Raw genomic sequence first — 19,539 nt, 5'->3', positions numbered from 1 at the left:
TATGTTATGCATGTTAGAGTAGGATATGTATTCATATTGGGACTATAGTGGCCTGATTTGTGATGCCTTAGCCTAGGAGATTACTGCTGCTATGAGATGCTTGACAGTGAATAGGTAGCAGCGAGGAGCGTATGAGAGGTCTGCTGGAGAGTAGCCTATGCGTGGCGAGGTTGGAGTACTTGTGATCTGGGATCCTAGGAGGAGGGCTTAGGTGAATACTGATGCGGTGTGGACGGTAGTATAATGGCCCGTACTATTGGAAACACCAGATCAGTGCGCAGTCCAATTAATAATCCTTAGGGTACTGAAGAGCAAGTATGGTTGAGTTATCGAGTGCGAGTATGCTCGGGAGAGTTTCTGAAATTTTTATGTTGCATTTCAGAGACATCATGGTTGGGACACGCCACACGCCTGAGAGCAGCATTGTCAGCGATGAGGAGATCCGCAGGTTGATTCATGAGGAGGTGGTTGCGGCCATCCGAGCTGAGATACCGAAGATGTTTGGGTCTATCAAGACCACTTTGATTGAGACTTTTGACGAGCGGTACACCGCTCTTACTGATGTTGTTGTTGTTGCGGCCACTGCAGCCGTTGCTGCTGCCAGGCTACGCAAGTTTGAAGTCTGCTTAATCGAGTACGCCTAGCGTAATTTTAGAGTACGCCCAGCGTACCCGGAACTGCCTCAGCTATGCATGCAATGACGTCACTCGAGTACATACACATGCAATGACGTCGCATACGCCCAACGTACCTAGATTTATGCCCAGTGTAATCCCAGATTCAACACCCTATAAATAGAATGCGAGGGCAGCCGATACATTTGCTCATTTTCTCTTTTCTCTCTCTCCCGTTTTGCCTCGATTTTCGTGCAAGAAATATCCCGAATCCCCGGTATCATTCCCGATCCCTGAATCAAATCCCGAAGCCCTGAAGATTCCGAGAAGTGAAATTTCCATTCCGAAGCTCTACCTGCGAGAAGCCCGATTTTTGTGAAGATCTCCCGGTTTCACCGAATAATACTATTTCTACAAGTCGTAGTGCTGTCTGATCATCTTCTGATCAAATGAGTGTATAATTACTTTCTTCTAACACATAAATATAAAGTATTAGCTATGAAATACATGCTATGTGTTATATATTATTTGTCTATTTGAGATGAGATTGGAGTTGATGTTTTTATACGGGTGTTAAATGATTTAAACTGTGTTTGTATTTATATCTACAAAAATGTTGGGTAGAACATGGGTAGATGGAATAGTTGGTGACGATGCGACTTTGTGCCTATTGAGTAAAGCCTTGGTGACGATGCGACTTCGTGCCTATTGAGTAAGCCTTGGCGACGATGCGATTTCGTGCCTATTGAGTAAAACCTTGGTGACGATGTGACTTCGTGCCTATTTGATGAACCTTGGTGACGATGTGATTTCGTGCCTGCTGAGTAAACCTTGGTGACTATGGAGTTAGCGCCGGATAGCTATGGATTTAGTATCTGATGGATAAATTTTTGGCAGCAATGGACTTCGTGTCAATTCCTTAGGTAAATCCTTAGGAACGAATGAACGAATGAATGAAGGATAATTGGTTCTTAGGGTAAAACCTTAAGAAATAAAGGAGATAATGAGGATGGGTATTTGGGTTGATTGTTTGATGATTGAATATAATAAATGTATTATTGTGGGTTGAAAACCCTATATGCTCACCAGACTCCCAAGCCTGACCCACACAGTTTTCTTTGTATCACATGTATCAATACGAAGACATATTTCACTGAGAGATTAAAGAAAATGTAAATCATTAGTGTAAATAAATGTAAGTTCTGTTTATGCTTATGTATCTGTATCGAAACATGACATCTCGAGATTTTGTTATATAATGAAAATACATTCTCTTTGAGAAACGTTTTGATAAATTCTTATCATATTTTGTTTTGGAAACAAATTCCGCAACAATTTTCTTTAAACGATCACTCTGATTTTAAAAACAAGCATAAACAAATCGGTCTTTTCTGGTCGTGAAATTGGGGATGTCATACATACATATACATACATACATATATATATATATATATTTGTATTTTTTTTTTTCAAGTTTGTTTTTTTTTGTTTGCCTTTTTTTTAAATTAATAAAAGAAATACATTTTTATAAAATATAATATTTAAAAAACAAAAAAAGACATAATATTTAAAAACTAAAATTAAGATTACAATAAAAAAAGACATAATTTCAAATGATCACATTTTTTCCAAGTCATAACTAACCCAATAACATTTAAATTAAACCTAAAACCATAACATTTTACTACTAATCTTAATTAACCAAAATACTTCTTCCTAATTTGATCATTCATTGCTTGTAGCACCGCTAGATCTTTAGGCCCCAAACTTTCCTCGCTAGTACAAATAAATGACAACCGATGTGTCATTAGTTCTTTCTTTCTTTCTCTTTCTCTTTCTTTCTCTCTCTCTCTCTCTCTCTCTCTCTCTCTCTCTCTCTCTCTGCTCCTGCTTTTCCCGTGTTTGCCTTTCTAGAAACTTCAAGTGACGACGTTTCAAGTCATTTTTCTTTTATTAATAAATTGTGCTCATCGAATTTCGCTCTCATTTCCGTCGCATCTTTTGCTTTCGCCTTAACCTCCTCTGCATGCCTTGCAGAGCGCCTCGCTTTGTCGCGTCCGGGCGGTTGTCGTGGTGGAGATATCTCATTGATATCATCTGGGATGTCATCGGTGTCGGCGTTTAGGTCGATGCGAGTCAGTGCGTCCGATACGTCGACCGAGCTCGAATTGCGAGACCTTTTGGATTGAACCTCTAACGATGTAGGAGTTTTATTCCACTTTGGATCCGCTCTCAACAGCTCCCATGATTTCTCAAACTCGAAAACATGTCTCATTTCGACTAGATATTGTTCTTTTGCAGATTTGAACAAATCGGAGTCGTTGGTTCCACTTTGTTGTTGCGCCTAAGGTCGATTGTAAATGTCGTTGAATTTGTTGCGCCGCTTAGTTATTTAACTCCATTTGCTGCTTAACATGTCATTATTGCGATACATGTTTTTCTTCAACATAGCATGGAATTTTTCGTGCACCGCCCCCAATAAGCACCTTTCTTCATTCCATTTATGCGGAGTTCGTCTTTTGAAGTAGTACACCATGCCGTCGTCAAAACATATTCCTCCTCTGGTGTCCACCATTGTGCAACGTCTGTATTTTCCGTTTCAACCGCTATCGATTCCCGTTCGTTTTTTCCTTTCTCTTTCCCTCTCCTACTACATCTCGCTTCCACTTCAACCGATGGTTGTGTTGGAGGTGGTGGTTGGGTGGCTGTTTGTTGCATCGAAGCAAAAGTAGGGAAAATATTTTGTTGTAAATTTGAGTTTTGACCAAATAGATTTTGTTGAAGGTAAGGTGAGTTCGGAAATTGCAGTTGTGGTGAAGCGGGATTGAAAGCGGCGACTTTGTATGAGATTTGTGGTGATCTTTGAGACGATAAAATGTTGAAATAATTTTCGTAACCCGCAAATCCGAGAGGTGATGTTGTGTTTGGTTGTATGTTTGGGTTTGATGATGGAGGGGTGGTGTTTGAGTTTTGCTCTATTTTTTTTATTAAGGAAGTATAAAATATAGAGAGAATGAGAGAAAGGTAAAAAAAAATTGAATTAAAATGAGTATTTATATAAAGTTAAAAGGATAATTTTTTAAAAAAATTTAAATAAAACCGTTTGCAACTGTCATTACTCCAACATATACTTTTTCGCGTTTCAATACGTTGTAACGGGCACGAGAATTGCCTTAGAGCATTAGGTATGGGTCACGTTATAACACCAAATTCATATGACATCTCAACCATAACACCACCATAACATAAAGAAATAAATGGTGTTGCACATGTTATAACATGTTAAGAGGTAGAGAGAAAGAAAGAAAATGATTTGATTGGTTGATAAATATAACAACCAATTAAACTTTCCGTTGCAACTTGTCTTCATCACAACGAGATATGTCATAACACCCTCTTAACAAGGATGGGCGATGTTCATCTTGTTATGACTAGGTTATGAGGTGCCACATCAGCAATAATAACATATAATAACATTTCCCGTTGTCTGTACCGTATGCTCTTAATGAAAACAAACCAGAAGAAAGGGCAAGACGGCCGCGTTTCCCGTTACAACGCCGTTATGACATGTCCACAACGATAACAAGCAATCTCAAACCCATACCGATCTTCTAAGACGTGACCACAATTAATATGTTATACTATAATTTTAAAAAATATGACGTAACAGTTTCTTTTTTCTTTTAAAGGTTAACATTGTACATCGATCGGAGATGCCCTTCTCAACCGGATTCAGGACCCGGAAAGCGAAGCGAAACAGTTTTCTTCTCTAACTCCGTCGATCCGTTTACTCCCGACCCACATCCCTCACGTTATCTGCTCCTCACGACGACTCTCCCCTGCTCGTGGTTGCCTCCCCTGTGAAACCATCGGCCTGAGACCTTCAATAGCCACAGCTACACCGTCGCACCCAACCCCAGGTTTCATTTTTTTTTCCTTTTTTTTTCTGCGTCTTTTTGAAATCGCCAATTGATGTTGGTTGATTTCTTTTTATCCAAAAGGTTTTCTTTTACTGTGATTTCCTTCTTCACTTAATACGAAATTTCTGTAGTATTTATTTTTTAATATCAATCGGCAAGTTCAAGTTTTTCTTTGGAATTCTGTTAGGTGATTTCTTACATTGGTTCATTATTGATTTGCCACTTGTTTTCTGTTACTGATTTGCTACTTGTTTGTTGTTCATATATGATCATGAAATCTGATGTGTCCAGTGTTCTATAAAAAAGGGAATGTATTTGGAGGCAAGCTGTTTGATCAAATGCCTGAGAGGGATAATACTTTCTTAATATGCGTGTTTTAACTTATCAGTTGTAATATACATGTTTTAATGTTTAACTTTTGAATTTTGATGTTGGTAACTTGGGAAGGAACAATAGATGCATGTTTTCTGTTAGGTGTTTTCGAATGCTGCTGTTAAGATATGATTATATCTTTCTTTGAATGTAATTTAGACACTAAAAAGTGCTTATCAAGTTATAGCTTTTTGACATCGGATAGCTAATCCAAATAGTTTTTAAAAAACTCCGTTTTGTAAGCTAATAAGCTATAGACTATAAGTTAAAAAAGTAGTTATCATTTTAAATGAGCTTTGCCCTCTTTTAAACATTTAAATTATTATTCCAACAATAACATAAAGATTTTTCAGTTACAAGGATGGCGGGAATAGCTTTGCTTATGGATCTAGTGAGGAAAAATCCAAACGTGAATGGTCAAACCCTACATTCCACCGGTTTATACTCAGCCACGCTTGCTGCCTCCTCCGCCGCCGCTTATGCCGCCGCCACCACCCCCTTTGCATCTAGGGCTATATTCGGGTACACGACCTAATCTAGTTCTGTTTTTCCAGTAGTGTATATATGGAATTTCAAGAAATTCACTAGTAATTCCAGTGATTCAGTTAGTTTGTTAATGATGATTGTTGATGTGAGTGAAACAGGTTTGGTGGAAGAAGAGTTGCTTATTGTGATGCTGGTGCTACTTCTCCTCTTCTGACTGAAGATTACCTTACCAGTTTAAGAACAGCATCTGAAACCATCTTTCGACACGATACTTTAAACTACAGAACCAAAGAGTATTACATCGAGCTAAAACCATTGTGGTCCGCTTTTCAGGCGAGATCACTCGCGTTAACATCATTGAGGTCTTTCTTACTTTTTTATTTGCCACTTTTGGCGCCTAATGTTGAAGATGATGATGATTTCTTACCGGGTTCTTCGGACGAGCATCATGTGGACTTGGTTGTACCCTTCAAGAAATCAGTAAAGCAGATCCTTCGTGAAGTAAGCATATGAAAATTGATGATTTTCGCTATTTTTTATATTTAGAAACAATAAATAAGTTGATATTTTATATTTTCATCATCACAGACTAGTGTTGTTACTACTAGACGGGTTCTGGAACGACTCGCTGTTCATCGTTTCTCACAGCGAGCAGCATGGAAGCTTCTTAAAGGTACAATCAATCAAATCAATGTCCCCATAACTCTTCTCTTTTCATCCAATTCAGTTGCTGATTGTTTTTCTTTCCATGCTTAGATGTTCCCAAGTCTGCTGTTCGCAAAGCTAACAGGGGGATGCCATTTTATACTTACTTTTTTTGTGTAAGTAGAACCACATTTAGAGGTCAGTTTTTAACTTCGTTATTTTTTTTTTGCTATATAACATTATAATTGTATATATTGCTATAGATATGGTCTGTGCACGTTTTCATAAAAAAAATTCAGCATGTAGTTTTTAACTTCTGCTCTATGTTGATTCTATTAAATCTTCTTGTGCTTTGTAACCTACAGATTGCTTCTGTAGAAAAGCTTAATTCAACTTAAAAATCAGTAGTATCAGATGAAATTATGATTGACCTTTGTTGAATCTATCATATATCTCAAACATTCTAACACTCAAACTAACAGAAATACTTGATAATATTCATAAAGATATTTTTCTCACAATTCTAGAGGTGAGAGTCTCTCCAAAGAAGAACAATGTTCTCTTACAAATTAATTTTTTAGCTACCGACTCTCTAAAACAAAAGGACTATATTTACTACCACTAGAGACAAGACAAAAGGGAATAATCAGCCAACATAATCAGGTGTTGTTCCCACTAATAGGAAAATAAACAGATAAAAGACTGAAATACCCCTGGGACCATTTTCTGTCCAGCACAACCAGGAAAATGTCACCCATTTTGCCATCCAGCTATTAATCAATAAAGTCTGGGGCTTATCAAATTACTATTCTATCCATCATAGATATCATTTTGATGCAAACTGCCATTATGCTTATATGCTTGCTTTGACACACAAAAAACAAACCAAGTTATCTTTAAGCAAGAGATATTAAGCACTTTTTTATTGTTTTATTGTGCTATGAACTATTGATAGGATGGTTCGTATTGCTCCTTTTGGTATACTTTAGCCCTTTTTACACATTTTTAGCAATTTAATGGTTAGTTTGCAACAAAACTATAACATGATGATCAGAAAACTTGGTTGCTGAAATTTTAGGAATTTATGTGCACCATTGGCTTTGTTTTTAAGTTTTTGATGGTTGATTTTTTGGTAGCTAGTCAATAATAACACATTGATTGATGTGTGCGAGTGTGAGTAGGTCATTTCCTAGGAGTTGCAGCATCATGGGTTGTTCAAGTTGGAATAGAAAGTTACCGGTTTGTGCGTGACATTTCAAAATCTGATGATGATGGTGTTGAGCGGGAAGAACAAGTGAAAGGTCTTGGGAAGAAGGTGTATGGTGTGACAGTTCGATGTGGTGCGTCGCTACTTTTTGCATCCATAGGAGCTGGGATCGGTGCCACCCTTTTCCGCCCATCAACCGGCCAATCAGTTGGTAAGTACCAACCTTCATTACAACATTGTATTCTCAAAAATCTACTACTTTTTTTTTTTTTTTTTTTTTACTTTATCTTTATGTTTCAACCCATAATAACAACATAGGTACATTTTGCTACCACTACGAGTAAAATGTACTTTCTATGCTAGTGCTACATGTTTTTGTTAAGTAGGTTGCTATTATCGGTAATGAATTGTACGCGCTTGCTAATATGTGTAAAGAATTCAAGTATGGGTACACATTGCTACTATCAATAAAAAATCTAAGCATGATGCTCTATCATTCATCGGTAAAGAAACGTAACTACATTGCCTATTATGGGTACATCATTCTCTAAATTGGTAAAATGAGTAAAGTACATCGCTATCTTTCACAATTTAAAAGATTATGTCAAGTATAATGTGCTTATAAGAAAAAAAAAGTATAATGTTATAGTTGGAATGGATAGATTTTATAAAGTATAACTTCCTTACAGTTTGGTAGGTTACTTGTTTCAAATTGTGTCTTGCTAAGGAAAAAAAAAGTATGTTGTAACATGACAAAAGGAAACAAAAGTAAGATGCTGCCTATAATAAATATAGAATTGATGAAAGTACATTGCTATTTCTTGCATTCAGCCACTACAACACACACCACTTGTCTATTGTCATGCATAATTTAAAAAAAAAAAATTGTTTTTGGAGTTGGGGTTGTTGAGTGACATTGCTGCGTTGTTTGTTTTACAGGGTGTTTGATTGGGGACTTGGCAGGGCCTATCATTGTATCGTTTTGTTTAGGCAACGGTTCTCCGTTGGAAGTTTAGACGCTATTTGTTTTTTGTCAACAGCTGATTGAAGCTTTACTTTTGAGAGAGGTTGAACTTGGATGAATGAATCTTAAAACAAAGGTTTTATTTGTAAAACAATATTGGGAGATGTATCGGTATCTTTGTGAGCATTGCTATTTGCTATTAGCAACCAACCATTGTAACGAATAATATATATTTTATTTTATTTTTTTTTTCCAGAAGGGGTGCGACCTTCAAAATAAGATGTGCTCTTTGAATTTCTTACAAACTGATAAAATTTGATTTACTATTATTGTTTGGATCCCTGCTTCACTTTTTTTTGGCAATGGTCAAAAACAGGGTACGTTCCTTTTTTTTTTTAAACTCATTTTCTATAATAATTAACGTGGACATTTATAAGATGCTATTTTGGATAAAGTTGTATGAGATAATTTCTATTTAGCTTTGTCTCATGGTTATTGTGTTGTATTCTTGTATGCATTGGCACTTTAAACATTTTAAATGTTAAGTTTATGACTTTTTCTACAAATTGTTTTACTTAAATGATGTTAACCATGAATTTCATGTTACATGTTTTTAAATTCTTATTAAATATTATTATTTAAAATAGCTCATACGACCTTCAAAATGAATATGGAGTGACAATAACAACACATGATTTTGAACATGGACTGACAATAACAATACATGACACCACATCTGGTGTCGTTGGTTTGGATTAAGGAGTTTTGATTTTTATCCCACCGACTCATAAAAAATATTTAAACTTTAATTATGTGTGTATCCGTTTGAGATGTTGCAAGACAGCACCAAAATAGCTTGGTCCCCTTAAGATTTTTTAAGAGATCCTCTCTGTCACATTTGACATTCACTGAGATTGATCCTCCTAGGCCAGGATCCTGAAAAAGAAAATGGAACCACTCCCATCCAAACCATACAATACAACCATGCTGTGATCAAATGAACAACTAATACATTCACATAAATATTAAATTAATTATAGTTAAACAAACAACCAACAACCCATTATATCTAAATATTTTATGTATGAACTATGAACATGTTGATTTTATGAAAAGATGGATGCATGCCCACAGTGATTCGGGTGTTGGGCTGCCTCCACGATCTTCAAATGTAAAGGTAAAGATAAAGTTTAAGAAAGGTAGTCGGAAGTTTTGTTGAAGCAACTATTGGTATGCATATTTGAGTATATGTTACAAAGCTGCCTTTGCATATTGATGTAACATTTCGTTTATGTAGGAAAACGTTTTTCAAAATTAATAGCATCAAGTCAAGTCAGAACAGGTAGCAAAGCTTTTGAGAACTACTGTAATTTAAGTAACATTCACCAAACAATTATACCATTTTTACACCAAAATAGTATTACTTTTAGTGCAAGTGTAATTCAACTCCAACATATTAGATCCTCCATAATAGTATTAGTAGAGCTTGTTTTCTTAAACTTTTTCAATACATATAAGCACCAACTCATCAATTTAAAAAAGCTCCAAGAAAACTACTGTATATGATATCAGCTTATTTATGGAGCCACCAATTCGTATGAGAGTTTTTTCATCAACTTATTTACGGGAACCACCAATTGTTTAACTGTCTTTTGTATAAGGTGAACATTAACACCTGATTGTACCATAATGATTGAAAAATAAATGAGGTTAATCAAGATGAAAAAAATCAATTATAATAGACAATAAGAAACTATAAATAAAGAAAACAAAGTCTTCACTGTTAAAATTGATTAAGCTGTTGATAACTTAAGTATTTGTTGAAGCAGCAACTATGGTTTTGATTTTTTCCCTTTGGTTTCTTTAGCAGCAGGAGGAGCTTGGAAAGGGATGAACGTCTTCCCACCCATGAATGGCTGTAGCACTTGAGGGACTTCAACACCATCTTCCCTCTGGTAATTCTCAAGAATGCAACACATAGTCCTCTCTGTTGCTGTGAGTGTGGAATTCAATAAATGGCAGTATTGTTTTGTTTGTTCATTGCTCTGCACATCCCAGAATCACCACTTAATAATGAAATAAAAACAAATAGTACGATTGTAGAGAAATAAACCCTAAACCTTTTTCTGCCCAAATCTGATCTCCAACTTTCTCGACTGGTAATCAGTGCAATTTGAACAAGACACAAGTTCTCTGTAAGTGCTGGATGCAGGAAACCATGCTTCCAAGTCATACTTCTTTGCTGCAGCATCGTTTAATGCACCAGAGACTATAGAGACTATATGATACGGCAATTTCAACTGCACTTCAAAATTAAAATATATCACATATTTTTAAAAAATTAATGGTGAAAAAAATAATAATTAGTAATATTACCATTTGGTAAAACTCCTCAGAGTTTTTTATCATCTCCTCATGCATGTCCCATGAGTCATTGCCATTTGGACTGGTGATACAAAACTGTTCAACTTTCTCAAACTGATGAACACGGAAGATTCCAAGAGTGTCACGACCATGTGATCCAGCTTCTTTCCGGAAGCAAGATGAATATCCAGCATATCTGATCATTTTTCCAACCAAAAAGAGGATATCTTTTTCTTTACTTAAAAAATTAAGACAGTAAAAAAAAAAAATCTGCAAATTAAAGGGTATTATTATTACCTTAGTGGTAGCTGTGTTGGATGAATCCAGTCATCTATGTGATAAGCACAAAGTGGTTGTTCAGCAGTAGCAATCAGATACTTGTCATCTCCCTCACCTGTTACCTATCAAACAAATTCATGACTTTTAATCTTGAATATTTTCCACAAGTATCTAGTTATTTATACCTTGTAAAGTTCTTCATCGAATTGGGCTAATTGAGCACACTTTCCCATTATATCTTTCCTCATAAAGAATGGAGTTTGCAATGATGTGAAGCCCCTTTTCTCCAGAAAATCAAGACCAAAGTTTATAAGAGCTTGATTTAGACGCACACCATCTCCTTTCAAATAAAATCCTCTACCACCAGCTACATTAGCACCTGAATATAACAAAAAAAAAAAAAAAAGATTTCAATTTGCCTAGAAGACATGTTGAAAGAACCCAACACAAGTGAATCAAATAAATTGTAATATAAAACCTCTTTTCAGATCTGCAATTCCAAGAAGTTCCACAAGCTCAACATGATTTTTTAGTTTTGGCTCCGTTCTTTTCTCCCCCCAAGTGCGGACAACAGCATTATTTGCCTACCATGTACAAAATGCATTATGGAAAAGAGATACACACATATTTATTATTTAAAGAAACAAGAAAAGAAAAAAAAATATCCACCTCATCATTGCTAACAGGAACAGAATCATGCACAAGATTCCCAACCACCTCCAATTTTGAATATAATGCTGCACGGGCTTCCTGAACCTCTGCATCTTTTTTTGCAGTTGAGTCCTTGTTTTCCTCTGTATTTTTTATCATGGAACTGGCATCTTCCCCAGCCTTCAGATGAATTTAGTGTTAATAAATACTGTAAGTTCATCATATGGCATATGCTAATGAAAGGCAAGATTTTCAAAGATAGAAAGACTTACAATTCTAAGTTTAGCCACTTCTTTGTTAATCCTGTTAAAGTCTTTGCGCAGCTGTTCAAGCTCAAACTGACCTGTAAATCAAAATGAAAACACCAAATGGTTCCTGAGTTATGTAATATATAAACACAAAGATGAATCAATCAAATGCAAAATGAAGCTTACGTTGTCGCCACTCCTTGTCAAGATGAATAATTTCATCAACAATCTCTACATTTGCAAACCTGCGGCGTTGAGACTCACGTATAATTTCTGGGTTGTTGCCCTTTTCCTCCCTAAATAGATTTATGTCCAACATGTTTTCTCCTTCTTTCTTGCTTTCTGTTATAAAGGTTCACATGGTTTAAGAGTTAAAAAAATAAACTGAAATTTGGTAGATAATCGAACAATCTTCTAGCATGATGCTTAGTTGCTTACTGCATCTTTCCATGGAAGGAATTACCTATATAAGAATATTTTTGTACTCCAAAGTCTAAAGTGCATCAACCAATATAAGGCCAACAAGTAAAATTAGGCACATGACATTCAACCTATATAATTCTATCACTTGCATAACAAACATATAGTTCTGGAATGTTTTTTATTTGTAGATAGAGAATAGCGGTGAATATATACGCTACATAGAGATGAAATAGCACCCACTATTTTGTATTTAGTGGTGGGCATAAAAAAAATAATAATAATAAATACTAAGTTTAAATCATAATCAATAAATAAGCAAACAAACCATGATACTAGCTAAAATACTTGATCATTTTAGTTTTAAGGACATGTTTTGATGCAAACTATGATCAATGGAATGAACTTCAGTTAAAACTTATAACTTACAATGATCAATTGAATCAATTCATACTTATACAATCAATGAAACTCATACTTGCTCAATTGAGTCAATTTTCGGTTACTTTCAGTAGGGAAATTACAAGAAAAAATTTAGAAAAAAAACTGAAAATAACATTAAATAATCAATTGGAAGTTAATATGTGTGACAATGGCATACTTGCAAGTACTTCAAGAGTTCAAATGATCAGTTTGATCAAATATAAGAGTGAATCAGAGAAGCTTAGAAAAATATAATAATCATAAATATAAGAGTGAGAAATAGTGAAAGCATTTACATGAAACATGATCAATAAAACATGTATACATATCATAGAAGCTTAGAAATGCAGAAATCAGAAAGATAGAGTAAAGAGCATCTGAAAACGAAAAGGAAAAACCTTAGAAGCAGAGATTTTAACTCAGAATCAGATGAGGAAGGTGTGATGGAACGCCGGAGGTCAGCGGTCGACGGCGTGGAGGAAGCACCAGAGGTGAGTGGATGCAGAAGAGGTAAAGAAATTGAGGGTCGATTGAGAGTGAATCGTGTAGGCGGTATTTTCTTTGACCTAAGTCAACGCCGAAGTCCGAACCCTAAATTGTCTCTGTTAACCATGGAGGGATGTTATTTGGATCGGTCCGACCCGAAAGCGAATAAAGGTAATTGCTAATTGTTTGAACCGATTAATTAATACGGGTTCGATTCGGATATTAATCGGTTCGATTCAGTTATTATCCGAATAAGATGGACAATATGATTAAGGATCTAATATAACCGAATAAACCGTATTATGATTCTATAACCCAAATAATAGAATAATAATGTACTTTTATACATCAACGTAAAACATTCAAAGACTAATATAACATAATAGCACATTGAAAGAGTAGCATTTATATAGAAAATTAACATAATGAGAATTAATTTATTACTTGAGTTCTTGAGTTGGAGCCTAATTTTTTATAACTAGACAAAGTAAGAATTCGTGAATTCTTAGGGACAATAGGAAGGGTCGATTTTTGAAAGTCTGAAATAAGAGGAAGGATCGATAGAAATGATTTCAAGTTTGGAAATAGTTGAGAAGATGGTCGATTTTGAAACAACGAGAACACACGTAGGTTTTTTTTTTTTTCTGTTATGAACGACGAGGACATAAGTGTATATTGTAATGCTCATGTTTTTTGTTAAGCATTAATGTAATGATGTAATATTTAGGGTTAATGTTGACAACTCAAGCTGTTGACAGAACATCAATAAATTCACCAGAATACCAGATCATAAAATTGATTTCCAGCTAATTAATTCCCTGATTCCTAGCTGATTGAGTTATCTTTGGAAATGATCTGATGTTGTATATATGTATAGTAATTAGTGTAGATGATTTCTTTCCATTCCTAGGTCCCAAAGATTGTACTATATATAGTGTTTTTCAGTATTCATGAATACACACGACATTTTACAGAACTATTTTGTTCATGGTATCAGAGCCATAACAACTCTATAAACATTCCTCTCCAGAAAATTGTGTCTTAAAATGTCTATCATCTCCGAATCCACCATGTCTAATGAATCAAGTTCAAACCCTATCCCACCAACCCAAATCAGAGAGTATCAGAATTTACAGCCATCATTCAAACTCAATGGCCGCAACTACATAGTTTGGTCTCAAATTGTCCGAACCTTTCTGAAAGGAAAAGGAAAACTTAGCCACCTGACTGGTCCTATACCGAGGGAAGATGACCCCTCATTTGCTGCTTGGGATGTTGAAGACTCATCAATCATGTCGTGGTTGTGGAACTTAATGCAACCTGAGATTAGTGGTACTTGCATGTTCCTGACAACAACCAAAGACATTTGGGATACCATCAAACAGATGTATTCCAAAGTTCATGATGCTGCCTTAGTATATGAGATCAAAACCAAAATTCACTCAACCAAACAAGGTACTCTCTCTGTTACAGATTATTACAACAAAATGAAGAATTTGTGGCTTGAGCTCGACTACCACCATAACATAAAGATGAAATGCAGTGATGATGTTGCAATGATGCTAAAGTTTGTTGAAGGAGAACGAGTCTATGAATATCTAGCAGGACTTAATGTCAAATATGACCAAGTCCGCATCCAAATCCTTGACAAGGACACCTTGCCAAGTCTAAATGAGGTTTTCTCAACCATCCGGGGAGAAGAAGGAAGAAGAGGCGTCATGCTTGAGAACCCATCAACTAATGGTTTTGCCTTACTTGCCTCAAACCAACATGCTCCAAGTAATGCTACAACCAGAATTGCCCAGCCAGTGATACAAAAAAACCCAAATTGGTTAACCAATACCAATTTTAGATCTTCGGGCAGCAAAGAAAGCCTCTATTGCAACCATTGCAAGAAATTGGGACACACAAAAGAAAATTGTTGGAGGCTACGAGGAAAGGGGCAACCGAGGAACAACCACCAAATGCAGTCTCAACCTGGAAATCATCAAGTTAATGTTGTCCAAGGACAACAGAAGGATGTCACAACTGCTGTTGAGATTCAAGAAATCAGCAGGTTAAATAGAGAAGAGATTGAGAAACTTCGCAGCTTCCTCACGACAATTGATAAACCAGTAGGTTCATGCTCTATGGCTCAGTCAGGTAAGTACTCTACAAACTGTCCTTTAAATGGCTCTTCGACTGTATCGAATGGAATTTGGGTGGTAGACTCGGGTGCAACTGATCATATGACAAACTCCTCTCATAATCTTTCAACATACACCCCATGTCCAGGAAACAAAAAAATAAAAATTGCCGACGGAACTTTAATTTCTATTGCTGGAAAAGGAACCGTCAAACCCACTCCAACCATGACCCTTCATTCGGTTTTACATGTCCCAAAATTATCAGTCAGTTTACTTTCTATTAAGCAGGTTACATCTCAATTGAATTGTAAAGTGACATTTTATCCAACCTACTGTCATTTTCAGGATCTGAAAACGGGGAAGATGATTGGGCATGCTAAGGAGGAGGATGGGGTTTATTACCTGGACACAAATAGTGGTGGTCTTAGAAGTAGTTTCCTTTCTAAAGCTTATTTGTCTTTAACTCATTATGCCAATAAGGCTCAAATTTGGCTTCACCATGTTTAGATGGGTCATCCATCTTTTGCATTAATAAAAACAATGTTTCCTTTCTTGTTTAAAAATCTGAATGTCAATGAATTCAATAGTGAAGTGTGTCATATGGCCAAACACCATAGAGTCCCCTTTCCAATCAGCACTTCAAGATCTTCTAAGCCTTTTTCCTTAGTTCATACAGATGTTTGGGGCCCCTCGAAGATCCCTAATATCAATGGAACCCGATGGTTTGTGTCATTTATCGACGATTATTCAAGAATTACTTGGATTTATCTGATGAAAAATAAATCTGATGTTAGTATTATTTTCCCCAATTTCATCAGATGATTTTCACTCAGTTTGGCGTATGCATTAAACATATTCGATCCGAAAACGGTACCGAATATTTTAATCAAGTTATGTCTCCATTCCTCACTACAAAGGGTATCATTCATGAATCCTCTTGTATTGCAACCCCGCAACAAAATGGGATTGCAGAGAGAAAAAATCGTCATCTTTTAGAAATAACTCGAGCCCTTCTATTCGGAAAAAGGTTCCTAAATTTTATTGGGGAGAAGCAGTTTGCACAACTGCGTATTTGATCAATCGATTACCCAGTAGAGTCCTTCAAGGTCGATCCCCTATTGATGTTCTTTCTGAACATTTTCCAGACCTTAAACACTCATCCCTTCCATTAAAAACATTTGGGTGTGTTTCTTATGTTCACATTCAACGAAAAGACCAATTGAGTAAACTTCATCCGAGAGCCTTAAAAACCATTTTTCTTGGATATTCTTCTACACAAAAGGGGTACAAGTGTTATCATCCAAGTTCTCGAAAAACCTATGTCTCCAAAGATGTCACATTTCTTGAAAACCAAGGGTTCTATGATCAAGTTTGTGTTCCAAGAGAGTCTAGCATAAATGACAATGCTCTAGAATTTCTTTCTTTTGATTTATCTACTCCAAATCAGCCAACTCCAACTCAAACACCCGAAACCCAACCAGTAAACTTAAAAGAAACGCAATCCCAGCCTGAATCCATCTCAAGTCCACCTGATCATCATCCCACCAAATCAACCGAAACTGATTCTGAACAAGAAAAATCATCTGAAACAAATTTTGAACAAGAAAAAACAACCCAAGATGAGTCTATTTCAACTCCACCTCTTACAGAAAATGATTGTTCTGAACCACCACTACAAGTGTACTCGCGAAGAAGACGAAATCCTGAGCTAGCAGCTTAATCATTAGACCCGGTACAAGATCACACTCAAAATACAGGTAAAAAAACTGATTCCTTACCACCTAAATATCACCTTCCAATTGCATTCAGAAAAGGGACTAGAAAGTGCACAGAACATCCGATAGCCAATTTTCTCTCGTATTCAAACCTGTCTCCATCACATAGAGCCTTCCTTACCGAGTTAAATTCCATCTCAATTCCAAAAAATGATCAAGAAGCACTTGGGGATAGTGAGTGGAAAAAGGCCATGATTGAAGAAATGAGGGCGCTTGAAAAAAATAAAACATGGGAAATTGTTGAACTACCGAAAGGAAAAAAGGTGATTGGTTGTAAATGGGTATATACTCTTAAGTATCAAGCGGATGGGTCATTGGAGAGATATAAGGCTAGGCTTGTTGCAAAAGGCTACACTCAAACATGGGATAGATTACCATGAAACGTTTACTCCTGTGGCTAACTAAACACTGTTAGACTTTTATTGTCATTGGCAGCAAATCTCAATTGGAGTCTACAACAATTTGATGTGAAAAACGCATTTCTACATGGAGACTTGGAAGAAGAAGCATATATGGAGCCACCACCCGGATTCAATCAAAAGTTTGGTACTAACCAGGTTTGCAGGTTAAAGAAAGCTTTATACGGTCTCAAACAATCACCAAGGGCATGGTTCGGGAGATTTACCAAAGCCATGAAAAGAATGAAGTTTGAACAAAGTCTGGGAGATCATAGTTTATTTGTCAAAAGATCAAAAGACGGGAAGACTACTGCATTAATCGTCTATGTGGATGATATAATCGTCACAGGAGATGACGTGGAAGAGATAAAGATGTTGAAATTGCAATTATCAAAGGAATTTGAGATCAAGGACCTAGGAAGACTCAAGTACTTCCTAGGAATTGAAGTTGCACACTTTAAGGCTGGAATTTTTATTTCCCAACAAAAATATATTCTGGACCTTCTTAAAGAAACAGGAATGATGGGTTGCAAACCTTTAGAAATTCCTATGGATTATCAGTGCAAACTTGGGAAAGGACTGGATGGACAGGAAGTTGATAAGGGACGCTACCAAAGATTGATTGGGAAGTTCATTTATTTAGCACATACATGACCGGATATAGCCTATGCAGTAAGTGTACTCAGCTAATACATGCACACTCCTCGAGAGGTACACTTAACAGCCGCATACAAGGTTCTTCAATATCTCAAGGGTACTCCAGGAAAAGGAATTCTATTTAGAAGAAATGGGAGACTAGACTTAGCAGCATATACAGACGCAGATTGGGTTGGATCCCCTCTTGATTTCCGATCCACCTCAGGATATTACACCTTTCTTGGAGGTAACCTGATCACATGGAGAAGTAAAAATCAATCGGTCGTCTCTAGATCAAGTGCTGAAGCTGAGTTCCGAGCAATGGCTTAAGGCATATGTGAGCTTCTTTGGATACGAATCATCCTAAGGGACCTTGGTATTAAGTATGAAGGTGTTATGAAGCTCTATTGCGACAACAAATCTGCTATCAACATTGCTCACAATCCTGTACAACATGATCGCACCAAACATGTGGAGATTGATCGCCATTTCATCAAAGAAAAAATAGATAGTGGACTCATATGCACTCCTTACATTCCTAGCAACCAACAACTGGCAGACGTTCTAACAAAAGGACTCCCTTATTCTTTGTTTCAAGGCATCACTAACAAATTAGGAATGGAAAACATCCATTCAACAGCTTGAAGGGAGGGGGGGTGTTGACAACTCAAGCTGTTGACAGAACAACAATAAATTCACCAGAATACCAGATCACAGAATTGATTTCCAGCTAATTAATTCCCTGATTCCTAGCTGATTGATTTATCTTTGGAAATGATCTGATGTTGTATATATGTATAGTAATTAGTGTAGATGATTTCTTTCCATTCCTAGGTCCCAAAGATTGTACTATATATAGTGTTTTCAGTCTTCATGAATACACACGACATTTTACAGAACTATTTTGTTCAGTTAACAATTGTAACCTATTTTGAAGTAATAAAGAAGAATTATTTGAGTATTATGTGATTTATGTGCATTATATGTGCTTATAATGATATAATAAAATAATAATAAAAATATGCGTCAAAAATAAAATAATAGATAGACCCAATATCTTTAAAGAAAGTTGAGGTAGTCGTAACAAGGATTTCAGGGATATAAGGAACGTTGAAAGCCTATGGAACAATTATGTGATAATAAAGGAGCGGTTGCCTTAACAAAGGAACCCAGAGTTCATGGTAAAACCAAACATATCGACAGAAAGTATCATTTCATCAGACATAGTGTAGAAGAAGACCATCTTGTCGTAAAGAGGGTCTCATCTGAGGATAACCCAACAGACCCCCTCACAAAAGGTCTGAGTAGGGTTAGGCATATTCAGCAGGCTCGGAGCATTGGACTGAGAGATGATATTAGTTTTAGCAGTTAGATTAGTTTTATTTTGAAACTTATAACAAATTAAATGTAATTGATTTTTGGTGATTAAATAATAAAGTATTATTTATGACTTTGTCTATTGACTTCTGTGAGTTGTTTATTAGTGTGCTTCATATTTTACATGTTTTTACTTACCGAATAATAT

General features: G+C 36.1%; 2 protein-coding genes across 2 annotated transcripts; one reads left to right on the top strand and one right to left on the bottom strand.

Moving 5' to 3' along the window:
* The first annotated feature begins 4,286 nt into the window (after nucleotides 1-4,286).
* LOC111902250 (uncharacterized) lies at nucleotides 4,287-8,418 on the top strand. Its single transcript, XM_023898099.3, has 7 exons — nucleotides 4,287-4,534; nucleotides 5,260-5,428; nucleotides 5,551-5,893; nucleotides 5,981-6,065; nucleotides 6,149-6,235; nucleotides 7,219-7,455; nucleotides 8,184-8,418. Exons 2-7 carry the CDS (start codon nucleotides 5,268-5,270, stop codon nucleotides 8,258-8,260), a joined length of 990 nt encoding a protein of 329 aa, XP_023753867.1. The 5' UTR covers nucleotides 4,287-4,534; nucleotides 5,260-5,267; the 3' UTR covers nucleotides 8,261-8,418.
* A 1,427-nt stretch (nucleotides 8,419-9,845) lies between these two features.
* Nucleotides 9,846-13,176, bottom strand: LOC111902251 (serine--tRNA ligase). The gene is made up of 10 exons (XM_023898100.3): nucleotides 12,992-13,176; nucleotides 11,937-12,092; nucleotides 11,775-11,845; nucleotides 11,521-11,682; nucleotides 11,330-11,435; nucleotides 11,037-11,230; nucleotides 10,870-10,973; nucleotides 10,585-10,768; nucleotides 10,329-10,508; nucleotides 9,846-10,253 (listed from the first exon to the last, which is right to left on the bottom strand). Exons 2-10 carry the CDS (start codon nucleotides 12,067-12,069, stop codon nucleotides 10,041-10,043), a joined length of 1,347 nt encoding a protein of 448 aa, XP_023753868.1. The 5' UTR covers nucleotides 12,070-12,092; nucleotides 12,992-13,176; the 3' UTR covers nucleotides 9,846-10,040.
* Nucleotides 13,177-19,539: the final 6,363 nt, after the last annotated feature.

Source organism: Lactuca sativa, chromosome 5 (assembly GCF_002870075.4).
Source record: "Lactuca sativa cultivar Salinas chromosome 5, Lsat_Salinas_v11, whole genome shotgun sequence".
Taxonomy (NCBI): domain Eukaryota; kingdom Viridiplantae; phylum Streptophyta; class Magnoliopsida; order Asterales; family Asteraceae; genus Lactuca; species Lactuca sativa.
Note: the sequence above shows the minus strand (reverse complement) of the source record. Positions and strands in the feature narration are given on the sequence as shown.

Excerpts from the sequence above, each read along its gene's own strand:
- LOC111902250 (XM_023898099.3), top strand. The coding sequence starts at position 5,268 with ATGGCGGGAATAGCTTTGCTTATGGATCTAGTGAGGAAAAATCCAAAC. Across the intron at positions 5,429-5,550 it reads GCATCTAGGGCTATATTCGG|GTTTGGTGGAAGAAGAGTTG; the intron begins GTACACGACCTA and ends TGAGTGAAACAG. Across the intron at positions 7,456-8,183 it reads ATCAACCGGCCAATCAGTTG|GGTGTTTGATTGGGGACTTG; the intron begins GTAAGTACCAAC and ends TTTGTTTTACAG.
- LOC111902251 (XM_023898100.3), bottom strand. The coding sequence starts at position 12,069 with ATGTTGGACATAAATCTATTTAGGGAGGAAAAGGGCAACAACCCAGAA. Across the intron at positions 11,846-11,936 it reads TGACAAGGAGTGGCGACAAC|GTCAGTTTGAGCTTGAACAG; the intron begins GTAAGCTTCATT and ends TTTGATTTACAG. Across the intron at positions 11,231-11,329 it reads AATTGCAGATCTGAAAAGAG|GTGCTAATGTAGCTGGTGGT; the intron begins GTTTTATATTAC and ends TGTTATATTCAG.